Below are 22,669 nucleotides of genomic sequence, written 5' to 3'. Positions count from 1 at the left end.
AGCCGTTAAAAAGTGTAATTTGTCACGTCAAACATAAAAATATATTATACTAAACATGATTTGTCATTTAAACTGATAGATAGGCAGAATATATCAGGGAGTGAAACCGGCCCTTAGGGTGTTATAATGGTAATGTCTATGATCGATTAGGTTCAGGTAGTTATTTTAGGTAATTGTTGTGTGACTTCTTATCGTAATGATATTATTTTGAATACATTTATGGGTAGCTTAAATGGAACGATCAATAAATTACCGTATTTAAATGGATTGGAAATTACGATTTAACTTTTTTTTATTGTAACTTAATAACAGTGTTATTGAAGTGCAATAAATATATGTAATAAGGAAAAGCCGCGTATAAATTAAGCGCGGCAAACCATCGAACATTGGCGCGCGCGGCGGCCGCGCATTATGTAGACGGGATTGCCGCGCGCGGCAACGCGAACATTGCCGCGCTCGAACGTGCCGCGGGGCGATCCGCTCGCTGTCGGTTTTTGAGACCGCATCAAAGGAGCTTCAGTCGTTCGCTCGCGCGCCGTGTGGACGGTTTATAGTTTTGGTGATTCGACTCGCGCGGCGTATACGTAAAAATGGACAACGAAAAGTGCCGTTTACTAATACAATTGTATGGCGCTAATTAATTTTTGTGGAACAGCAAATCCTCCCAATACCACAATAAATCGCTGAGGTATGCCGTATGATGCGTGGGTAGAAATCAGTAAGAAAATGGATATACCTATTCCTGACTTGAAAAAAAAATTCTACACTTTTGGCGTCCTACAGAAGAGATGTTCGTGATGGATCGCCTGCCGCGCGCGGCATCTACGTGCAACTTAAAATATATCTACATATTGGCTCGCGCAGCAAATGAACGTCAACTCTGGTCGAACATTGGCTCGCGCGGCTGCCGCGCTTAATTTATACGCACCTAAACGTTTAATAAGGCATGATACAATACACCTAGAACGAAATTATTATTAGCCAATTCCAGTGCTTGTTATTTACAATAACAAATTAGCTTGGTATTTTCTTAAGGGGGCGCATAAAGCAAAATAACCAATCTTCTATTAGATGATACGTGTAATATGCAAGACCAAAACTAAAAAATAAAATATATATCAAACTAGATGATATGTTCAACGATTCTGTTCAATCAAAAACATAAAATATTAAAATTGACTCGATAAAAAAAAATCACCAAGTTAGCTCTAATTTTCACACTTTTACGTTTTCTACTTGACATGGTAATACTTATTATGATTTTTTTTTCATAAACAATTATATTAAAACATTTGCAAGATATTTGTCAGAGCATTTTGTGTAATTACTTTTAGTTTTGGTTTTATCTGCGATAAACCACTTTTGGCGCTCTTTTTTTCTCGAGATAAACGTTTGATTTTGTCACGATAAAAGTGGTTTATCGCAGATAAAACCAAAACTAAAAGTAATTACACAAAATGCTCTGACAAATATCTTGCAAATGTTTTAATATAATTGTTTATGAAAAAAAAATCATAATAAGTATTACCATGTCAAGTAGAAAACGTAAAAGTGTGAAAATTAGAGCTAACTTGGTGATTTTTTTTTATCGAGTAAATTTTAATATTTTATGTTTTTGATTAAACAGAATCGTTGAACATATTATCATCTAGTTTGATATATATTTTATTTTTTAGATTTGGTCTTGCATATTACACGTATCATCTAATAGAAGATTGGTTATTTTGCTTTATGCGCCCCCTTAAGAATTAAGGTGAAGGTACACACCGAGGGAAAAATTGAACAGTCCTAAGAAAGGTTTCATGGTAAATAAATGATACAAATATCTTTGTGTACTGTGTACACTATTACAATTTTTAAACACAACATTATAATTAGCATGCAATACCAACATAGATAATGAAAACATTCTGAAGCGGTCTAGTCTAAAGCCAAGCTATTTGCTGCCGCTAATTGAAGGCTTAATTGTAAGGTTGGGTTCAGGTAATATTAAATTTGTGTCTACATTGATAAACAAAGTAAGAGGTTTATTGCATTATAGGCATTTTAGCGTATTAAAATCGAAGTGCTTCCGTGGTTTAATATGTTTAGTGTTTACTTTATATCGGTAAAGATGTTATAGCTATGTGTCTTGTGACTTGTTATTTTTTTGGTTTTGTACTAGAGTAATGTTTATTATAAACTAATATGATATTTTTGCAGTTTGTTTTACGTTTAAAATGTAATAATTCTAATTACATTATTTAATATCATAAATTAACTATTTCTACACATAATTACTTAGATTGAAATAATAACTGACTTTACACTAGATTATACTAAAAATAGAGTAGAGTTTTTTTTTGCAATTATAATCTTCTATAATTCTATCAACATTCAACGGACATATATTTCAAAGACAAAAGCAAAATAAAATAAAATCGGATACACACAGTCGTATTTTAAAATTATAATATCTGTAAAAATTGTTTTGGCTTTGCGTTAAAATTTTTACATGAAAACCAAACATGACGGTCACGGAATGTAGGCTGTAAAGCATTCCATTTATATTAAAAGTACTCTGTGAAAGCCTTTTTGAGACACGTACTAACTACGCATATAGGTACTTTATATATCAAGTTCTAAATAAATTCGTTTGAAAATCTATACTAATGTTATAAAGCTGAAAAGTTTGTTTGTTTGTTTGAACGCGCTAATCTGAGGAAGTACTGGTTCGATTTGAAAATCCTTTCGGTGTTAGATAGCCCATTTAACGAGCAAGGCTATAATATCATCACGCTAAGACCAACAGGAGCGGAGCTATGCGGGTGAAACCGCGGGGCGCAGCTAGTCTATACTAATATTATAAAGCTGAAGAGTTTGTTTGTTTGTTTGAACGCATTAATCTCAGGATAGCCCATTTATCGAGGAAGGCTATAATCATCACGCTAAGACCAACAGGAGTGGAACACTGCGGGTAAAACCGCGGGGCGCAGCTAGTTGTTGATAAAATTCAGGGAACATTAATGCAACAGTAGCGTGCGAATGCCTACACACCAATTAAAACCGCATTCGAATACTGAGTAATAATTAAAAGGGTAAATACTTTTACAAAACGCTTTTATGTGATTTTATTTCTTTCTATTTGCATTTTTATAGACTTCTGTGTTTTGGTTATAAGCTAGACTTTTAAAACAACTTGATTGCTTTGTATTAAAGTTTTATTATTCTTATGGACTTTAGTTTTTACGAGCGTGGTTGTTATTTTGTATCTAGGATCTAGATACTGGTTGAATCATGAATGCTAAGAGAGGTTAGTTTAGATAATTTTATTTGTTAAAAAATTAATCAATTTTGTCTGCCTTAAAATGGATTTTAATTTTGAAATAGGAAATAAAAGTTTCAAAATACAAAATCCTGAAAAATACATAAAAAATCATGGTAATCCAATGAATATTCGAAAACAACTGAATATCAATGTGAATTATAGGTACAATGTTGAAACTGCAAGTTATAATCGAAATTCATTGTAAGGAGAATTTTTTTATTCATGACTACTATCTAACTATTCTTTTTTAAGTATTAAAGTTTACTTTTTAATTTTTTATACACGTTAGACACATATATAATATCATGTTTGGGCAAGAACAATCTCACATTTTCTCTCATAAAATGTGAAAGCATTTTAAATAAAAACAAAATAATATTTCATAAGTTTAAATTCATATTTTAGTTTGTGGGATCCGATTCTGCTTGTTAGCGTTATAAAAGCTTGCGGTGAAATAACAAAAAATGAAAATGGCGGTTTGTTAAACGTTCGTGTTTATTTCAATGTTTGTTCATGATGAATTCATGAAATTACAGTACCTATTGCTACCGATACTATTAATTGTATAAAAATTAAATTAAACTTGTCAGTTTAAAGTGGGGATTACATTCAAACATACAGGTGAAGCTTAATAAGCGTGTAATAATGAAGCCAACATTGACCACCAAATGCAAACATTTGGAAGCGTTTAAACAATTAAAATAAAACAACAAAGCACATATACAGTTGCATATATTAAATACAAAACGATTAAAGCTGTACTATACAGTAATACAAAGACAATAAAATCTGCATATTATAATTATTAAAGTGCAGTTATTAAAGCTGTATATTTTAGAATTACCTGGAATCCTGTAACCACAGATCCCTTGTGTCAATGGGAGGTAGTTCGGTATCTGTGGACGCGGCGGAGTGTTGGGGCGTCCCTCCGCGCGGGCTGAGAAACCTCTTCCATGTACAACGACGCTCTAAAAGGTGTATTGAAGTGTTTTATTTTAAATACGTTTATGTTTATATGTAAGTAGATATTAGATTAAATATAAGAAAAGAAGTGTATTCGTATAATTTATGTTGTATAGTTGGTAATTGAGATTATGTTAAATATTATAAATGTTAATGCTTTGTAAAAGGTAGGAACACAATAATACCTATACTATCTTACCAATGTAACCGCTTAAGAGGAGGCTCCCTAACATAATTTCTGGCACTGAGAGACCGGTTAGACCGCTACGGTGCTAGTCCAAGTAAATCTTAAAAAAAAATATATAATAATCCTTAAAAAAGGCATAATTTTTGAATAAAAAATGAATCGAGCGAAAATTTTACAATTACGTAACTGTATTGTTCATGGAAAGAAAAAGACCCAATAAATCATATACTAAAGTTCCATTTTGATTGTATGTGTGACTGTTTCAGTATATTAATGCAAATTCACATAAAATTTAGGGAGCCTCCTCAAAAATTTGAAATGTAATCGATTGGTGAAAGAAGATAGACACTTACTAACTATACCAACTAACTTTATTAATTTTATAAAGTCCAATTTGCTGATTTCACAAAATTAAACCTTTTTTTCAATCATATCTACATAAAACGTTCTTATCCAGCTTTTCATTTGCTCGAAAAATCTTAACATAAAATGTTTTGCACGCACAAACGCAACATCAAACAATTTTGATTAAATATTTCATAAAAAGGGTTTTCATATTTCTGACAGTATGGGAAACGAATTAATGCTTCATTTATATTCTTTAATGAAAAACGGCGTAATCTCTTCGTTCAATTAATTATTATAATCTTCAAATGTAATACATATATTTATTTGAAACCTTCTTTACGAGTTATGCAAGAAGGATTTGCTTTGAAATGTTTATTCGTAAATATTTAATCTTATACGATTGGTATTTTTGTATATTATTTGATAAATTGAAAATTTTTGTGTTATCAAAATATATTAAATGACAAGAAATTATTTCAATTATTACGTAACAAGTTTAGTAGAAAATGGTTTTAGTAGATTAGGTACCTATGCCTATATTATGTGCTACTTGTTTAGAATGTGTATAAAATCAAACAATGGAAGTATCATGGTTCTCTGGACTTTATTCACAAGGAAATTTTACAAACAAAAATTCTGTGCCCAATTTGGTTATTTGAAAGAATTCAATTGAATTCGGCTGAAAATTGAATGTCGCTGTCGATTTTGTGAATACATTATAAAAATGCTATCTATTGTAAATATCTACTGAGAAACTGTATCACAATTATTTGTACATTTGAAAGTAATATTTTCTACATACGTCACCCAATAATATTCAGTTCCTATAGTAGCTATTTTCCAAAACATTGGTAAATGTAATGCTGTGTGTAAGGTATAATATGTTTGTCACTTTCAGTATCAGTATTTGCTTATTTACGAATTTTGCTTATGTGATCTAATATAACATTATTCATGACTCAGGTTATCCCGTGAATTAAGATCGCTTGTTGAAATTGCAAGGGATAAATTAGTGTATTTAGGCACAATTCCCAAATCTAAATAAATCATATTACTATTACCTTTGTTAATCGATCTTAATACATTGCTACTTATAGACACTTCTGTTTCGATTAACATATATAAATTTCACACTGTTCCTCATCACAAAACACAACTAATTCTATATTATCTTACTTTCATCAATTCTCCCTACGAGACACCACCCTTATCTTTTACCAATTCCCTTCTACAAGACAATATTATTTACACCATTATTACCACCATTATTACTTTACACCATTATTATTACATGACACCATTATTATTTACCAATCCCTTCTACAGGTCACCACTACCTTTTACCAATTCCCTTTTACAAGACACAACCACTTTATCTTTTACCCCTCTACGAGACACTATCACTTTATAGTTTACCCATCTACATTACAAATATCCTCTATACCACCACTATCTTTTACCAATCGCCTCTACAAGACACAGTCTTTTACCACTCTCCCTACAAGACTATCTTTTACCACTACAAGCAACATATAAAGCATGCCATAAATACCGATGGGCATCGCACCAAGCCAACCCGCCGCCCAGCCTTGTCCCAGGCCCTTCCTCTGTCGGGCCAGCAGTTGTACTGTTAGAGCATACGTCAATAACATCACACCGAGTGGTATGTAGAAGGAGATAACAGAACCGATCGCTTTGTAAAGCGGATCGGGGATCTGGCACGAACCACCGATTAGTACGGATTCTTCATTCTGGAACAAGGTGCGAAAATTAGAAACGGTTACATATTCTAATATGAGGTATGAGCTATAAGCTTGTATCTTGTTTTATTGGTATTTACATTATTTTTTGATTATGATATGAAATTATTATATTATACACATTTCACGAGTTTGATTTAAAATAATACATAAGTAACTACAAACGTAGTTATTTATTACAAATAAAAAGCAATAGATAAAGGTTGCTTATTACTATTGCACGCCTCATAAGCGAAGCGTTGAGGTGGGTACTACTGTCACTTCGCGCAAAACATCTGATTTTTCAAACTTAAAATGTCTTTATGTATCATACATTGCACTTGTAAGATAATACATACACACACATATTAAGAAAAAACACTATTTTTAACGTTCATGATATTTTTGATGTCATTTTTGTTATTTAAACTAGTTAAAAAACAGTTTAAAAAAGTTCTGTCTTGGACGTCCGTGTGTCTGTATGTGCGGATCCTTTTTCTTGTTAACACGATAGCGACCGAAATACTTTACTAATCGAGTCTTTTTTTTTCTCTTACGCTTGAGTATGCTCAGGAATAGAACCCTTTCATTTTTCAGGGTCTGATTCGATGTGGTTTAATTGTTATTAAATAAACAAAAATAATAATTAATAAATATTTATTAAAAAAAATTATGAGGCGTGCACTTTTGGATTTTCCAAATTATTTTTAAATATATATTTAACTACAAATATAGTTCCTGAACTTTATACCTACTCAAACGAAGTTATATAAAAAAAAGCTTGAATGTGGGTAGTTTTTAATACTAAATCGATTGAATATCCATTCTCAACAAGTATCTAGAATCTAGATATCATGAACGTATTATTAATTACTAATAATAGTCAGTGTTTGTTCAGACCGTTATCTAATTAGATAACTTATGGATGTGTGAATTAATCTGTAATTCGATTATATATTCCATCATATGGGATTCGCAATTAAACCTAAACCCTATTATCATTTATTGGATAATTCACTAGTGTTAATTCAGATTAGGCTTATCACAGATATATTATGATAATTATAAACTTATAAATGTATTACTACAATTTCTAGTAGAAAATAGTTATAAATGATCACTTAAACATACTTCATAGAGAAGTTAATCTAAGCAAATATCAATAAAGATCAACTTTCGTAAATGTCATATTATATCCTTAATTACTCAAGGTATTTTGATAAAATTGTATTGATTCCTGATGAAAACATATTATGTGTCTATAAAAAACCCATAATGCTCCAATGAAAATACATGGATATCTCAATAATTTTTTAGATCTAATCTTAGTAAATATAAATCTCGTGTCACAATGTTTGTCCTCATTGGACTCCTAAACCACTTAACCGATTATAATAAAATTCGCACACAATGTGCAATGTGCATCGATCCAACTTGAGAGTTAAGATAGTTTAAACATGTAGGTAACACAGGCGAAGCCGGGCGGACCGCTAGTATATTATATTTATACGTAAAGAAATTACAATCCGAATCATATTTCTCAAATATAGTGTTGAATGAATAAATTATTTGCATTTACAAATTGTAATTGGATTGCATTTCAATATGAATAAAAAGTACAAAGCAAATATTTTTAATAGGATTGTTTCCTACAACAATACAGTTTACAGAAAGCAATTCGAGTTCCATTGGATAACTATGATACAATTATTCCACTTTTATCTATATTATAACTAGCGGTCCGCCCCGGCTTCGCCCGTGGTACCTACATGTTTAAACTATCCTATCTCTCAAGTTGGATCGAACTACACATGGTGTGCGAATTTTATTATAATCGGTTAAGTGGTTTAGGAGTCCATTGAGGACAAACATTGTGACACGAGATTTATATATATATATTAAGACTAGCAATGCCCTGCGGTTTCACCCGCATAGATAGCGATATCTTTACAGTGAAAAGTCTACTATAGGTCGGACATGAAAATCACCTTTACCCCGTCCCGCACTACGGCCTTTTTTTTTGTTTTAGTGGGGAAATCTTTCATAGATACCCACGGCCTCCAGGGGAGGGGCCGTGGGTTATGTCGGATTCCTACCGACCAAAACCCCACTGTGTTCCGTCAAGACGCATATTGGTAGAATTCCTCCGTGACCCCCGCACTACGGCCTGCTCGAACAGTATACCTACTATTTTCTGTAGATTGACACTTTTAAATTCGTTATATCTTTTGAATGGAATATCCAATTCTTTTCATTTAAAAAGTATTTTGCTGGTATTGAAACAGTCTATAATAAAACATCATTTAATGGGATAAGGATTAATATATGTGTATGGATAACATGGTTTGATTACTGTCGGCACTTCTATTTACTTTGAAAACGTAAAAAAGTTGTTGTAGTAACATAACTACTGAAGATGGACATATGGTATCGCGGACTTTCTTGTAGATATTGATCCATTCTATAATACTGTAGAACATTTTTTTGTTCTATCTTCAATAGATTCCGCAGCGCACGCGATGACAGAAGTTTTATTGAGGATTTTTTTACACCTTGGGTTACATTATTGCATTTTTGGTAAGGATCTCTAATTTTTTTGAAAATGCAATATAGCCTATGTTGCTCAGTAAAGATGCAGCTTTCTAATGGTGAAAGAATTTTTGAAATCGGTCCAGTAGTTTTTGCGTGAAAACCATACATACATACATACTTACATACATACTTACAAACTTTTCCTCTTTATAATATTAGTATAGATGTAACGATAACATATTTGTTAGGAAGTTCATATTATTGAATACATATAACTTTGTCACTATATTTTACAAGATCAAACATTATTAATATTATTAAATATTTTCAGGACAATTTTCAAACACGGCACGATCTGATCCCATACAGCATACTAAGCTTTCGCTTGTGTTATGGAAACCAGATGGCTGATAAACATACATATATAATCCATACTAATATTATAAATGCGAAAGTAACTCTGTCTGTCTGTCTGTTACTCAATCACGCCTTAACTACTTAAACCAATTTGCATGAAATTTGGTATAGAGATATTTTGATACCCGAGAAAGGACATAGGATAGGTTTTATCCCGGAAATCCTACGGGAACGGGTTTTTCTTTGAAAACGCGGGCGAAGCCGCGGGCGGAAAGCTAGTTTTAAATAAATACTTAAATCAACACCCAGTCACAGACCAAACATCTATGTTCATCACACAAATATTTGCTCCGGGTGGGAATCGAACCCACGACCTCTGGCTTGGAAATCAGGGCCTCTACCAACCGAGCCAACAGGTCAAACATAATTATGGATAGTGTTCTAATTAAATGCTTACAAATTTAATTAAACTTTATGAATACAATCAATACTAATATTATAAATGCGAAAGTAACTCTGTCTGTCTGTCTGTTACTCAATCACGCCTAAACTACTGAACCAATTTTCATGAAATTTGGTATGGAGATATTTTGATACCCGAGAAAGGACATAGGCAACTTTTTATCCCGGGAAAATGACGCAATCCCGGAAATCTCACGGGAACGGGAACTATGCGGGTTTTTCTTTGAATGCGCGGGAGAAGCCGCGGGCGGAAACCTAGTATCTTATAAGGCTAAATGATATTATGCTGAAATATGTGACTTCAGCCATAGATTTATGAAACAAATTTCTACAGGAGAAAGTTTTAAATAGACTGTTCCCAGTATTATTAAATATTTAATTAACAACAACTCATAAATAATCACTTTATGCTAATAATAGTTCCAATTAGGTACCTACTTCACTGTTTCATTTTATCTATTAAAGAGGGCTTATTTATTTCACTGAGTTTCTAATGAACTTACTATTTAAAGCCAAGCCGTTTTCAGTGAATACTATTTTGAAAATTTCTTAGTATTTATTTTCTTTTGTAAAAACTTTTCTTTCATAAAAGTTCTAAGAAGACGGAGCTGTGTAAAATATTTAAGAGAGATTAGTCTTAAAAAGACAGACAGATAAGAGATGCTATTGACCCTTTATAAAAGTTAAAAATTTCAATTTATACGATGAATTACTTTAAATATAAACTTATAGAATCACAATATACACATTGACATTTATTATAATTAAAAACAACAGTGGTACGTGCGTACGTACTTCTCACATATTTTTTATAAATAATATTCTTTTTTTTTGCAATGAGTTCAATGAAATTCTATCAAATCGACTTTTTTATTATTTTATTTCGCATATGAAGATAATATATATTGTGTTGAAATAAAACAACTTCATATTTTTGTTCACATTATAACTCATTCATAAGGTACTAGTTTTTTGTAAAAAATATGTAAAGTAAATTTATAAAGAGCAAAAATAACTCGACTACCAAAATATTGACAATCAAATACCACTGAACTTAATATAATAAGCACCTGTTGGGTTAAAAATAGCTCCAGGAAAATTAAAATACACCGAAGCGAGGAAGTAACATTTTAATATAACACATTAAAAATAGCTCTGAAGTTATTTGAATGAGGAGAACTTGCGGTCTTGAATAACAAACGAGGCTTCTAAGGTATGTATTGAATACAAAGACCCAGGTTTGACCGCATACTTAGCTTCAAAGGAGCCAAAACTCATAGAAATAACATTTTTAGATCAATATTTATGAAGAGGTTCAAAGGTCAGGAACTTCAGTATACAGTAATATCGAACGCAGGTGTGTAACCGTGAAAATTGTATTTTCTTTTACGAGTCGCGTATTTTAGAAACTCGTAAAACGAATGAACTTTTTGTATAGATAATATTATAATAGATTGTTGAGCACGACACATTCTATTCATAATTTTTAATATTTAAATATTTCGAAAAAGGTTAAAAATATGTAATTAAAATAAGTGCAGTATGTAAGAATATTAAACTTTGCTGAACAACATAGGTGTGAAATGTGTAGTATCTTAAGTATTAATTAGGTAAGAGATATTTCAAGTGCGTACCTATAGAAAATATAAGCTAAAATACAAAACTCTCTAACAAAATTATTAATAAAATTATGAAATTGAAAATAAAATAATAAATTACCTTAGAATACATGAGACTTAATGGTAAGCTCATAGCAGTGGATAGGATCCAGACAAACATGATTTTGATCGTCACTCTCTTCCTTGTTTTATTCCTGCCAAAGCGCATTGGATAGCGTAAGGAGAGATACCTGAAAATAAATAAATTATAAAACGAAACAATAAAATCCCGTCTATTGTTAAAAAGTATTTTAAAACTATATTAAAGCGGATGAATTTGTTTGAACAAGCTTAGGAACTACTAGTTCTAACTGAAAAAATATGGTTTATAGTCCATTTGAATATAGTGAATTAAATGTTTTTATATATTTCTTTATTTCTTTCATTATCAATGAATATCTATAGGTTATTAAAACTGAAATAAAAATATTACTTTTCAGAGCACACAGTGCCATTAGTCAGCTAGTATACTAAATACCTCATAAAATATCGACCTACAGAAAATGCTTTGTTTTTAGAGCACAAAAGATTTTTTGTGGAAAGAATACAACAATGCCTGCAACAAGTAAACATAAAACTTCAAGTTTGGAAGATATCCTATTAAATATTTGTCACTATAAGACAAAAGCACAGAATACATAATAGTAGCTAAACGCTACAGAACGGACACTCTCCGCCTCCCGCCAAAATTAAACACTTACCTCAACCCGCACGATCAGTCTAAAAATGGTCCATATTTTTCTACAGGGACGATACGCAACGAATATTGACAACATTAATCAAATTGACTTAAAGTAATTTTATTATTTTGGATTTGTGATTATCGTTTTTCGTAGAAAATGGTTAGATATTGTCCTGTTTACGGATGTATTTCATCAGAAAAACGCGAATTTTTTTTTACGCTAGTCAAAAATGTGCCAACCATAAAGCGTTAACACACACATTTGCAGTCTCTACAGTGTGACTGTCAAAATGATAATTTTGTATGTGTTTTGTATGGAGTGTCCGGGGTGTGACAAAAGTATAAAATAAATCTATAAAGAGTATTTAAAGTTTATATAAGTAAAAATACGAATAAATCAAATTCAATAATTATGACGCCTTATTTCCTTAATTAAGATTTTAATAAAGTACTTATAAGAAGCAGAATATTGCATAAAAATGTACATTTCATCATTTATTCAGAACATTGTGTTCATAAAGTCGTTTGTGAGACTGATAAGACCCTTTTTGAAACTGTTTAAAGCAAAGTATGCTTTGCATTTATTTGATTATGTTTTTCCCTTTCATTCTATGAGTCTTTATTTTTTGTGTATTTTTCAAGTGACTACTTTAGGCGCGTTGAAATTAAAATTTCAATATCACGTCATGGCTATACCATCACGTCATGGAGTAAGACGACGATTTTGGTATCTTTGAATCTTGAGAAATAAGTTTCACTTCTGACGCTTGTGCTTGGACACACGCTCTTTTTTATATTTGTATTTTGTTAGATATTTTCAACCATCTTTGCATACTTAATATTTTGGGATGCTTCAACAATTTACATAACACTATTAAGGCTGTATCTACATTCTACACTTAAAAGCTATATAGAGAGATTTTTTAGGACTTAGTCTCACAGTCAGGTAAGCTATTCTCAAGGGAAATTCCGCTTCCTCGAATCCATAGAAAGTTTAATCAGCGGGTCGCAGACAATATTTCCTCTTACTCTAATTGGCACATAGAAGTTCCAATTGGGAAATATTTAAAATTTATGCTTTTTGTTTATAATTTGAGATACTTTAGAACTTCCAGGAAGTTTTCATAAAATTGTTTGATGATTAATTATGATTAGACTAATTAATTCACAGGAAGCCGTTATATGATACGGTGAATTTATGTTAAATCTATTATTTTACCTAGTATAGGTTAAATCTAAATCATTCCAGAATATTAGAAATAATCTATAATATAAAAATGAATCGCAAAATGTGTTAGTAAGCGCATAACTCGAGAACGGGTGGACCGATTTCGATAATTCTTTTTTTATTATATTCCTTGAAGTACCAGGATGGTTAACATAGAGAAAACATAAATCTGTACCATGGGCGAAGCCGGGGCGGCTACCGCTAGTAATTTTATAAATATAACTTTGTGCCAAAAAATTTATAATGCGTGAAAAATATGTGTCAAAAAAAGACAAAATATCAATCTGTATAATAAACGATTTTATTAGAAAACGCGTGTGCTGCCGTCTTCCTCGGTCGAGCTGCTGCAATTGCTTCGCGAGGCTGTTCGCTCTACATACATCGTTGGTTAAACACACTATGAGCCCTCTTCACAATGGGCAACGTCGGCCCAACAAATGATCGTCGATGTTTGCCGCCATTACGTTGATTATGAAAATACATCTACAGTGACGGCTGATGTTAGACATTTACTGTCTTACCACATAAAACTTTAGACACGGTTTATCTTTAAGCGCGGGTTCTCTTTAATTTGGTTACGTCGTATTTCACATAGACAACTATTAAAGTGACAGATCCCTGGTTTAAAGCTGTGTTTAAATTGTTTTGTGGTAAGAATATTAGGCTCTATCGTGATTGCCTCTACTCGCCCAACGCCGCCCAATGTGAAGAGGGCCTATTACACACAATCATAAAAACCCATAAACAGGTTTTAAAAAGAACTTACCTATCAACACTTATAGTACACAGATGCATGATGGATGCCGTGCACAATAGAACATCCAGACATACCCACACCAGGCAGTACACTGCTGGAAGCGGGAAGTAACCTGAAACAAGGAATGAGATTAATTGTATTGAAATATTTTGTGCCCAAAATGAGAATAATATGTCTTTTCGAAATTTGGGAAATAAGACGACATTTTTTAATGTTACGGTACTTCGCAGATTTATAATGCCTATCGAATAATACAATATAGGTATTATAATAAGTAGTCTTTGATATTTTAAGTTCAAATGAAACCATACCTACTTTTTTATTTATTATGTTTTTAGAATAAATATGTTTATCTATACATATAATAAAATCGTAGGAAAGTCAAAACTGTACATTGAATATTTTTTTAAAAGAATACATAATCCATGATCTATAATCGATATAGAAGCCAAAAATATAGTTTTTAGAATTTTTGTCTGTTTGTCTGTTTGTCTGTTTGTCTGTTTGTCTGTATGTTTGTCCGAGCTAATCTCGAAAAGTACTGCTTAGATTGACTTCAAATTTTGCATGAATATTACTAACAGGTCGTGTGAGGTTTTTTTAAACATATTATCATGCTATCACCTCCGGGGGAGGAGCTGTGAACCTTTACTTTTCTTACGTATTCCGTGAACTACGACAGCGTACAATCTAAAGACTCATGTTTAAATGTTGTTTTTGAGTAAGCCATGCTATTATCTAGCTTTACACTATAAAAACTACGTCATTTACGTAATTTGGGCAGAGAAACTGTTTAATGAATCTTAGTACTATAAAGACAAATTTGATTCAGCGCCATCTATGAGATTTCGTAAAAATCAAATCAATTTACATGTTAACACTACTGAACACAATGTTAAAAATTAATAATTTAAATATAATTATGTTATTTATTTATTTAACTCTTTAACCCATAATAAATCTTCCCTTCCCTATAAGGTGCGCTTATATAATTCGTGTGAATATACTACATTTTTAAAAGTGAGGGTAGATGTATATTATTTTAAGTCAAACTAGACACCATTACAGTTAATCTAATATTGATTGTGTTCATTGGTTACATTTTTAAAAATCTTCGTGTTTTAATAATTCGATCACGAGGCGGGACTCTAATACAAAAAGGTTAGTTCGTTGATAATTATTATTCCTTCATCATTTACATGTTGTTAGTAAAAATATACTTTGACTGTTAATACTTTTGTTTAGTATTTATCTGTATGATTATTGCTTGGTAATTAATATATTTTCATGTCGTATACCTAATTATAAACATAAGTGTGATGTGAAACTAGCTGGATTTATTTTTACACACTCACAGTCTTATATTTTGTGTTAATGTTAAAATAGTATTAATAGTGTAAATCATAATATTTTTTCAAAGTTAAAAATATTTCCTTTTTTCTGATGGTGTTGCCATCGAATTAAACCGCGCTGTCGTTTCGTTCACAAAAAGTCATGTTAAGCGTCTTATTTACGGTCCATCTTGACGTACGTCCCGCCAAGGTCATACACGATGCACGACGCAAAACGACAGTGAATAGCGTTGACGTACGTCAATAATTATTATTATTATCTTGCTGGATGTGCACGACCAACTTTTCATCCAGCAAGCACCCCCACCACCGCGAACGTCGTGCAGATGGACAGTGAATAGCGCGGACGTACAGCAGATTAGTGTTGCCAACAGAAATTAATGTAAATACTTGGAAACGTGGCCTATTGATATGATTTTTTTGTGATAACTTAGTGAGTACATGAGCAAGCAAGAAACGGTTATTTTTGATTTTTATGTACACAGGAAATCCCAATTATCATTACTTTTGGATCAACCTTGTACACATGGACAGTTTATATTCAGAAGTTATTATTTTAAAAGAACTCCAAGGCGAATTGTTGAATAACACAGATTTTATGCAAAAGTCCACTGCAGAAAAATGGCAATTTATTTAAAAAAAATATCTTGACGAATTTGTTTATTTAAAAAAAATGATTAGCTATATACTCTCTGTTCCCGCCACTTTAGCATTTACTGAAAGAGTCTTTTCGGTCATGAATGTGAAGTGGCGGGAAGAGAGAAACCGAGCTTCATTAAAAATTAATTAAAAATGAGCTCTTGAAATATATAAATTTAGATTTGGATTGTTTGGATTCATATAATTCATTTAAAAATAATGAAAAATTCTTAGTTACTACAAAAAGTACAAAAAAATACATTTTTAAAAATATTTATTTACTCTTTATTTACCTCCTTTAAAATCAGATATACTCTATTTCTTCAAATAAAAGTTGGCAACCCTAGCCATGCTTGATGCGCGCACGATCGTCAGTAGGATACATCCAGCACCGCGGCCTTGAGCCGACGTACGTCGGGGATTGACCGTGAATAAGACGCTTTATTAGGACCGAATATGTAGCCGCCTCAACTTACGGAAACGAGAGTAACCTGCGTTGTCTGTTAGTTATTGTATAGTCGAATTTAACGTTACATGGAAATTGGAATCTAAATATATGTATACCTACTTATATTAAATCTGTAGAGGTCAATTCTGCACATGAAATATATTTCCTAAATAACTATCACGAGGTGATTAGAGATCGACATCGACGTCAAAAATGTTTGTCCGTCTGTCTGTCTGTATAACCGTTATAGAAACAAAAACTACTCGACGGATTTAAACGAAACTTGGTACAATTATTTGTCATATTCGTGAGCAGAGCAGCAACTCCATTTTTAAGCTTTCGTCGCGTGTGCGTTCTTAATGCGTGTATCTTAATGGTTAAAGCTACACAGAAATCAAGTATGAAAGAAATGTTCTCCATATTATATAAAAAATATCTCCCGACATCATAAATGTCTATCTTTTATGGTTGAGCTTAGGAGTTCAAAGCTTTCTGATTATATTTGTCTACTAGCTGTCCCTGCGACTTCGTTCGCGTCGAATAGTGACTATGGGACCTATGACCATGGGCTCAGGGTGGGGCAACAATAAAAAATCATTTTTATTTTCATGCTCCCACTCCCGCGCCCACTCGCACTCCCACGCCATATGCCACGTTCAGTCCCAATCCCACGCCCACGCCCACTCCCCTTCACAATTAGTATTTACCAGATCAAAGCCAGGGTAAGCGCCCCACCCAGCCCCACCGTGGCTACGCCCATGCTGAATTACTACTTAACATACAATTATTGAGTAAATACGTACAACCATACTGTACTGTTGTACTACCATAAATAATTAAAAGAATTGTTATTAAAATTTCTTACTAAACTGAGCTAAAAAACTTACGTACCAAATTATTAAAGAAAATAAAGAAATGAAATGCCTAACCTATACCAAATAGTTACTACATATTGTAATTAAAAATTATGATTAGTATATAATATCGAAAATCAAAAAAGAAATGCCTAACTAATTCTACGTAAAATTTCTTTTTAAATTATGTCATATTATTTTTTAGGAACCAGGGGGGGGGAGAGGAGCAAATTCTATTTCCTTCCTTTTTTAAACGGATGTTTTTAATAATCTATGGTGTAGCCAGTAGCCACTGATCAGCTTAATCGATACTCAGTTTTTATCAAATCCAGAAACAAATCCAAATTAGATCTTTCCTGTCTCACGCACGTAACTAAAGGCTGAATAGAGAGAGAGCACGTAACTAAACCGTTTAGACGAAGAAAAGTGTATAGAAAAAGGAATAAATAATTTCATAAACTTCCCGACGATCTTTAAAAATAAATTATAACTTTCATTTTTTTCATTCCCACTTTTACCCCTATGTAGGTATAATAAGTGGATGAACCAATTTTGATACACTTTATCTAAGAACCAGCGTCGGAAAATATTCTGCCTAACAAAAAAAACCGCATCTAATTCGGTTTACCTGTTAGCCAGCTACGGTGCCATAGACAGACACACACACACACACAGAAATACATAGCGGTCAAACACATAGGTAACACCAGTCTTTTTGCGTCGGGGGTTAAAAATATAATACGACATAATTTAAAGGACATTTTATGTGGAAAATTTACCTATACACCAGGGTAGATAATTTTTGAAACAAAAAAAAATCGCAGTAGGATGAAACCCATTAGAAAAGGATATGATAAAAATGTAAGGAAAAATAAATTACGGTCAATCGGAGTTCGGGAAGTGGGAGGGGGGGAGCTTTTAAGAGAAAAAAATGGTTTCTCTCGATTTCTCGATAATAATAACACCTGCTAATTTTTTTCTACATATTTTAATTGTACACTGTACAGACATCACTTTTCCACAATTTTATTATATGTATTGATGATGATGATTGAGATTATAACACTCTTAGTCCGTTTTAACTTAATTTTTATTCACCCGCATCAGTGCCACCTAAAAAATCTTTATATATCGAAATTCGAGCAAAGTTAAGAAAATGAGAAATAAGAGTTCTCAAGGATCGTTAGAGATAAGAGGCTTACTATTGACCGAAAACAACATGTGTTATGCCGAACCTGAAACCGCTTCACAACGAGAATTGCGGCTCACAGCTGACCGCGAACGGCATGTACTATCCTGTGAGACCGAAACCTTCACTGAGAGGGTATATATAACGTCTCACAGCTGATCGCAAATGGCATATTGTACTATCCCGTGAGACCGAAACCCTCACTGAGAGGGAATTACGTCTCACAGCTGATCACGATCGTCATATTTTATCTCGAGAATTCTGAAACTTTTACTCAATATGAAGACCGTTTGACAAATAATAGGGTGCACCATAATATTATTCGATCTCTCGAAGATGAACATGAGCATAAACTAGAGTAGGGACGCGAATATTAACCATTATTTGAGACAAGAACGATTAATAAGTTTGTTTAATGAAAGATTAAGAATTGAAACTATTGGTCTCTTTAAACGGACGAATAGCGAGAGGCCCGTCTTACTGCAGACAGATTTCGACATAGTCTTAATGACTTAGAGGTAAACATAGAAGATCAATCTACAAATTCGGTGGTGTGGTCCGACAAAATAATATAAAAGTGGGTTTGCTTATAACCTCACAATTGATTACAGATCATCTTCTGTATAGGCGATATTAACGTAGTATGTTCTTTTTGTAATGCTTCAAAGTGGAGTAAGGAGTCGGCTTTCGTTTGAAGATACGCCGTTTGAAGATACGCCGGAACCTTTGAAATCACTACTTTTAAGTTTTAGAGGAACATGTGCAATCTAAACAGTTCTTAGACAATATTAGCTCTTATAGTATTGCGTTTTAAATGATCCTTTGGTGCTCAACAATTATCAGATGCTCCTATCATTCTTACTTTTAAGATACAAGGTCAAGTTTATCATTTGATAGGATCCCTTTTGCCTGAAGGCCAACCTAAGTTTCTTTAAATATATTTTGTATTCGACTACGACGAATAATCGAATACAAGAAATCAATATTTCTCGAATTTAAAACTGAACTCATTTCACAATTTTAGAACATGTTAATTCATCAGGTTAATCCGTATATATGCGTTTTAAATCGACATTAGAAGCTTTTCCTCAAGATGGTGATATTAATATAAAATTGGTATAAATGCCGATAGACGGAAGTCTATCAGCACTCAGGAATTCCCTGAGCGTGTTATAACGCCCAGGCCACAGTATTACAATTTTTCCTACAGTAGGGCGACGAATGTATTTTCGCATAGCAACGGAGGGGAACTCGTGGGGTGGGGGGTAAAGTGACGCGGGCCACGTACCACAAACATGATTAGTTTGTGGTACCGAGCGCGAAAGAAAGTCATCGTGTTTTTAGTAAAGTTACTATGTAAACTAACGTAATTTATTACTTAGGTACATATTCTATAATGGTGCGCTCAAACTGTTAATCTACATTTAATTTAGATTATTATTTTAATTACTAAGAAATGTAGAATTTAAATCACATTCATTCATGTTTTCCTCAGATATTCGATGTCTATGATTTTCGATGATTTTAAGATTTTCTTATCAGAGTATTCAATTTTAATGTAGTTAAATTTTATAAGAGACAATTAAGAACATTCAAAAATAAAGTGACACGTATTTTTTTTAAACGACGAATGACGAAAAACGACCGAATCGCGGACGAAGTCGCGGGCAACAGCTAGTATATAATATGTAGGTACATACCTCTCCATTAATAAGCATATAGTGCAACCTTAGCAAAATTTTATCGAGTAACAAAATTATAAACTCTTTATTCAAGGCATAGAAACAAAAAGAACTTGTATCATGATTTTTGTAAATTACTATTATGTGTACCTACCCATATTGTGATTTTGCCTTTAACAAAAACTGACTGAACATGAATAAATGAAATAATCAACATTCGAATTGTAAAAACAACGTTATACATTTTGAATGTTATTTCTGTTCATCTGCAAATCTACTAATTATTTATGATGAAACAAAATACCGACTACATAAATACATATATAACACATCAAAAAGCTATTACATTGAAATCTCTACATCTATACTTCTATACTAATATTATAAAGAGGAAAGGTTTGTATGTATGTATGTATGTATGTATGGTTTTCACGCATAAACTACTGGACCGATTTTGATGAAATTTGGCACAGACAATCTTTAGACCCTGAGAAAGAACATAGGCTACCTTTTATTGAGAAATATGTACCACGGGCGAAGCCGGGGCGGACCGCTAGTAATATTATAAAGCTGTAGAGTTTGTTTGAATGCGCTAATCTCAGGAACTAGTGGTCCGATTTGAAACATTCTTTCGGTGTTAGATAGCCCATTTATCCCTATAGCCTTATAGCTATATATCATCACGCTAAGACCAACAGGAGCGGAGCCACGCGGGCAAAACCGCGGGGCACAGCGAGTATCATTATAAAAATATTAACAAGTCGTTACACTAATGAAAGATATTTAAACAAGTTATAGTTTCAATTAGTTAAGAACGAAAGAAAAATAATACCAAGTAAAATTTCCATTAGAGTTTCCGAGAAACATTTTATAACGAACACGATTCCTGTTAAAGTATGATGTCATTTCTATTAGTTAGTTAAATATTAGTTGATGTAAACTATAAAATAATTAGTGACGTCATAAAATTTTAATACACCTACTTTACCTTTTTATTAAATTTGAATACACTTACTTTACCTATACCGCACGCAAGATTATGTTGGTGAAGATGCTTTATACATATTATTAGAATACTGCATTGCAAAAAGGCACAAAAATTGCACTACGCTATACTTGTATCTCAATCCAAATTATACAAACAAAATGCTCGCTAAGTGCATTAGTTGATGACACAATCGCATGTCTTTAAGCTTTCCTTTCATGAGATGTGTGGATAAGATGGAAAAAATCTATTTAATTTTTGCATGTTGCATACTCTCGTATTTCTCAAAATCCCGACTTAATTGAAGTTGTAGTCTCTACAACTGAACGATCTGCCACGTTTTCTTTTTCAGTTTCAGTCAGTTTAATAATCTCTATATGTATAAAATTCTCGTGTCACAATGTTAGTTACCGTACTCCTCCGAAACGGCTGGGGCGATTCTCATGAAATTTTGCGTGCCTATTGGGTATATCTGAGAATCGGCCATCATCTATTTTTCATACCACTAAGTGATTAAGGCAGAACAACGTGTGCCGGGACAGCTAGTAATGTATGAAATTTACGTCAAAAACTGTCAAATAGACTACCTACTTGAACATTATGGGCAACACATGGGCGAGCAATGAAACTGACCATAAATGTTATTGCAGAGAACTAAGTTGGAAGATAAATGATTTTTTACGATTTGATAATGCATAACTATATAAAATATATATGAAGTATGAAGTATATTCTGTGTAAGATATTACAGCACATTATTGGCTCATCTCATCGCAATTTCCGGGCTCAAGGATGGAATGGAGGAACAGGTTATAGAACGTCTATAGAAATATGTTACACTGTAGTACATGCTTGCATGAAATAATCTATAAATAGCACAAAAAATGAATTTATAAAAAAAAATTGTGGTTAAGTTTCTTGGGTATCTACATAAATTTTTGGTATTATTTTTTAATGTCTATCATACAGTGATATCATAATATAATCAAAATAAGACGCTGATTATGACGATTACGTAGAAATATTAATTTTTGAATCTTTAGAATAGATGAGTTCTTGTATAATTATAAATTAATTAATTCTCAATACTTATTATTGTATAGAAAGGGCAAAAATATACGGAGAGAAACATGTGGAAATAATATCTACAAAACTACGTAAAACGGTATAAAGTTTATTTACGTTACTCGTTCTAGCCGCAGTGGCTAAATACAGACCTTTATAAATTGCCATCATTACTCCAAAGTTAGATATGCAGCGCTATTCGTGTAATGCCTCCAATTACTTCATAGGCCAGTGG

At 32.5% G+C, this 22,669-nt stretch overlaps 1 protein-coding gene across 1 annotated transcript in view; it reads right to left on the bottom strand.

Moving 5' to 3' along the window:
• 5-HT2B (5-hydroxytryptamine receptor 2B) overlaps positions 1-22,669 on the bottom strand; it is a 101,081-nt gene that overhangs the window by 1,686 nt on the left and 76,726 nt on the right. Inside the window, exons 3-6 of the mRNA XM_090118389.1 lie at positions 14,230-14,332; positions 11,615-11,744; positions 6,358-6,556; positions 4,152-4,275 (exon numbers count right to left, since the gene is read on the bottom strand). Coding sequence (XP_089974515.1) covers positions 4,152-4,275; positions 6,358-6,556; positions 11,615-11,744; positions 14,230-14,332 — 556 coding nt within the window. The remainder of the gene's footprint in view (positions 1-4,151; positions 4,276-6,357; positions 6,557-11,614; positions 11,745-14,229; positions 14,333-22,669) is intronic.

Source organism: Colias eurytheme, chromosome 3 (genome assembly GCF_061535395.1).
Source record: "Colias eurytheme isolate Ceu_HAF_F1 chromosome 3, ilColEury1 Martin Lab GWU primary, whole genome shotgun sequence".
In the NCBI taxonomy this organism is placed as follows: domain Eukaryota; kingdom Metazoa; phylum Arthropoda; class Insecta; order Lepidoptera; family Pieridae; genus Colias; species Colias eurytheme.
The sequence above is the reverse complement of the archived record's forward strand: the minus strand, read 5'-3'. Positions and strand labels throughout refer to the sequence as shown.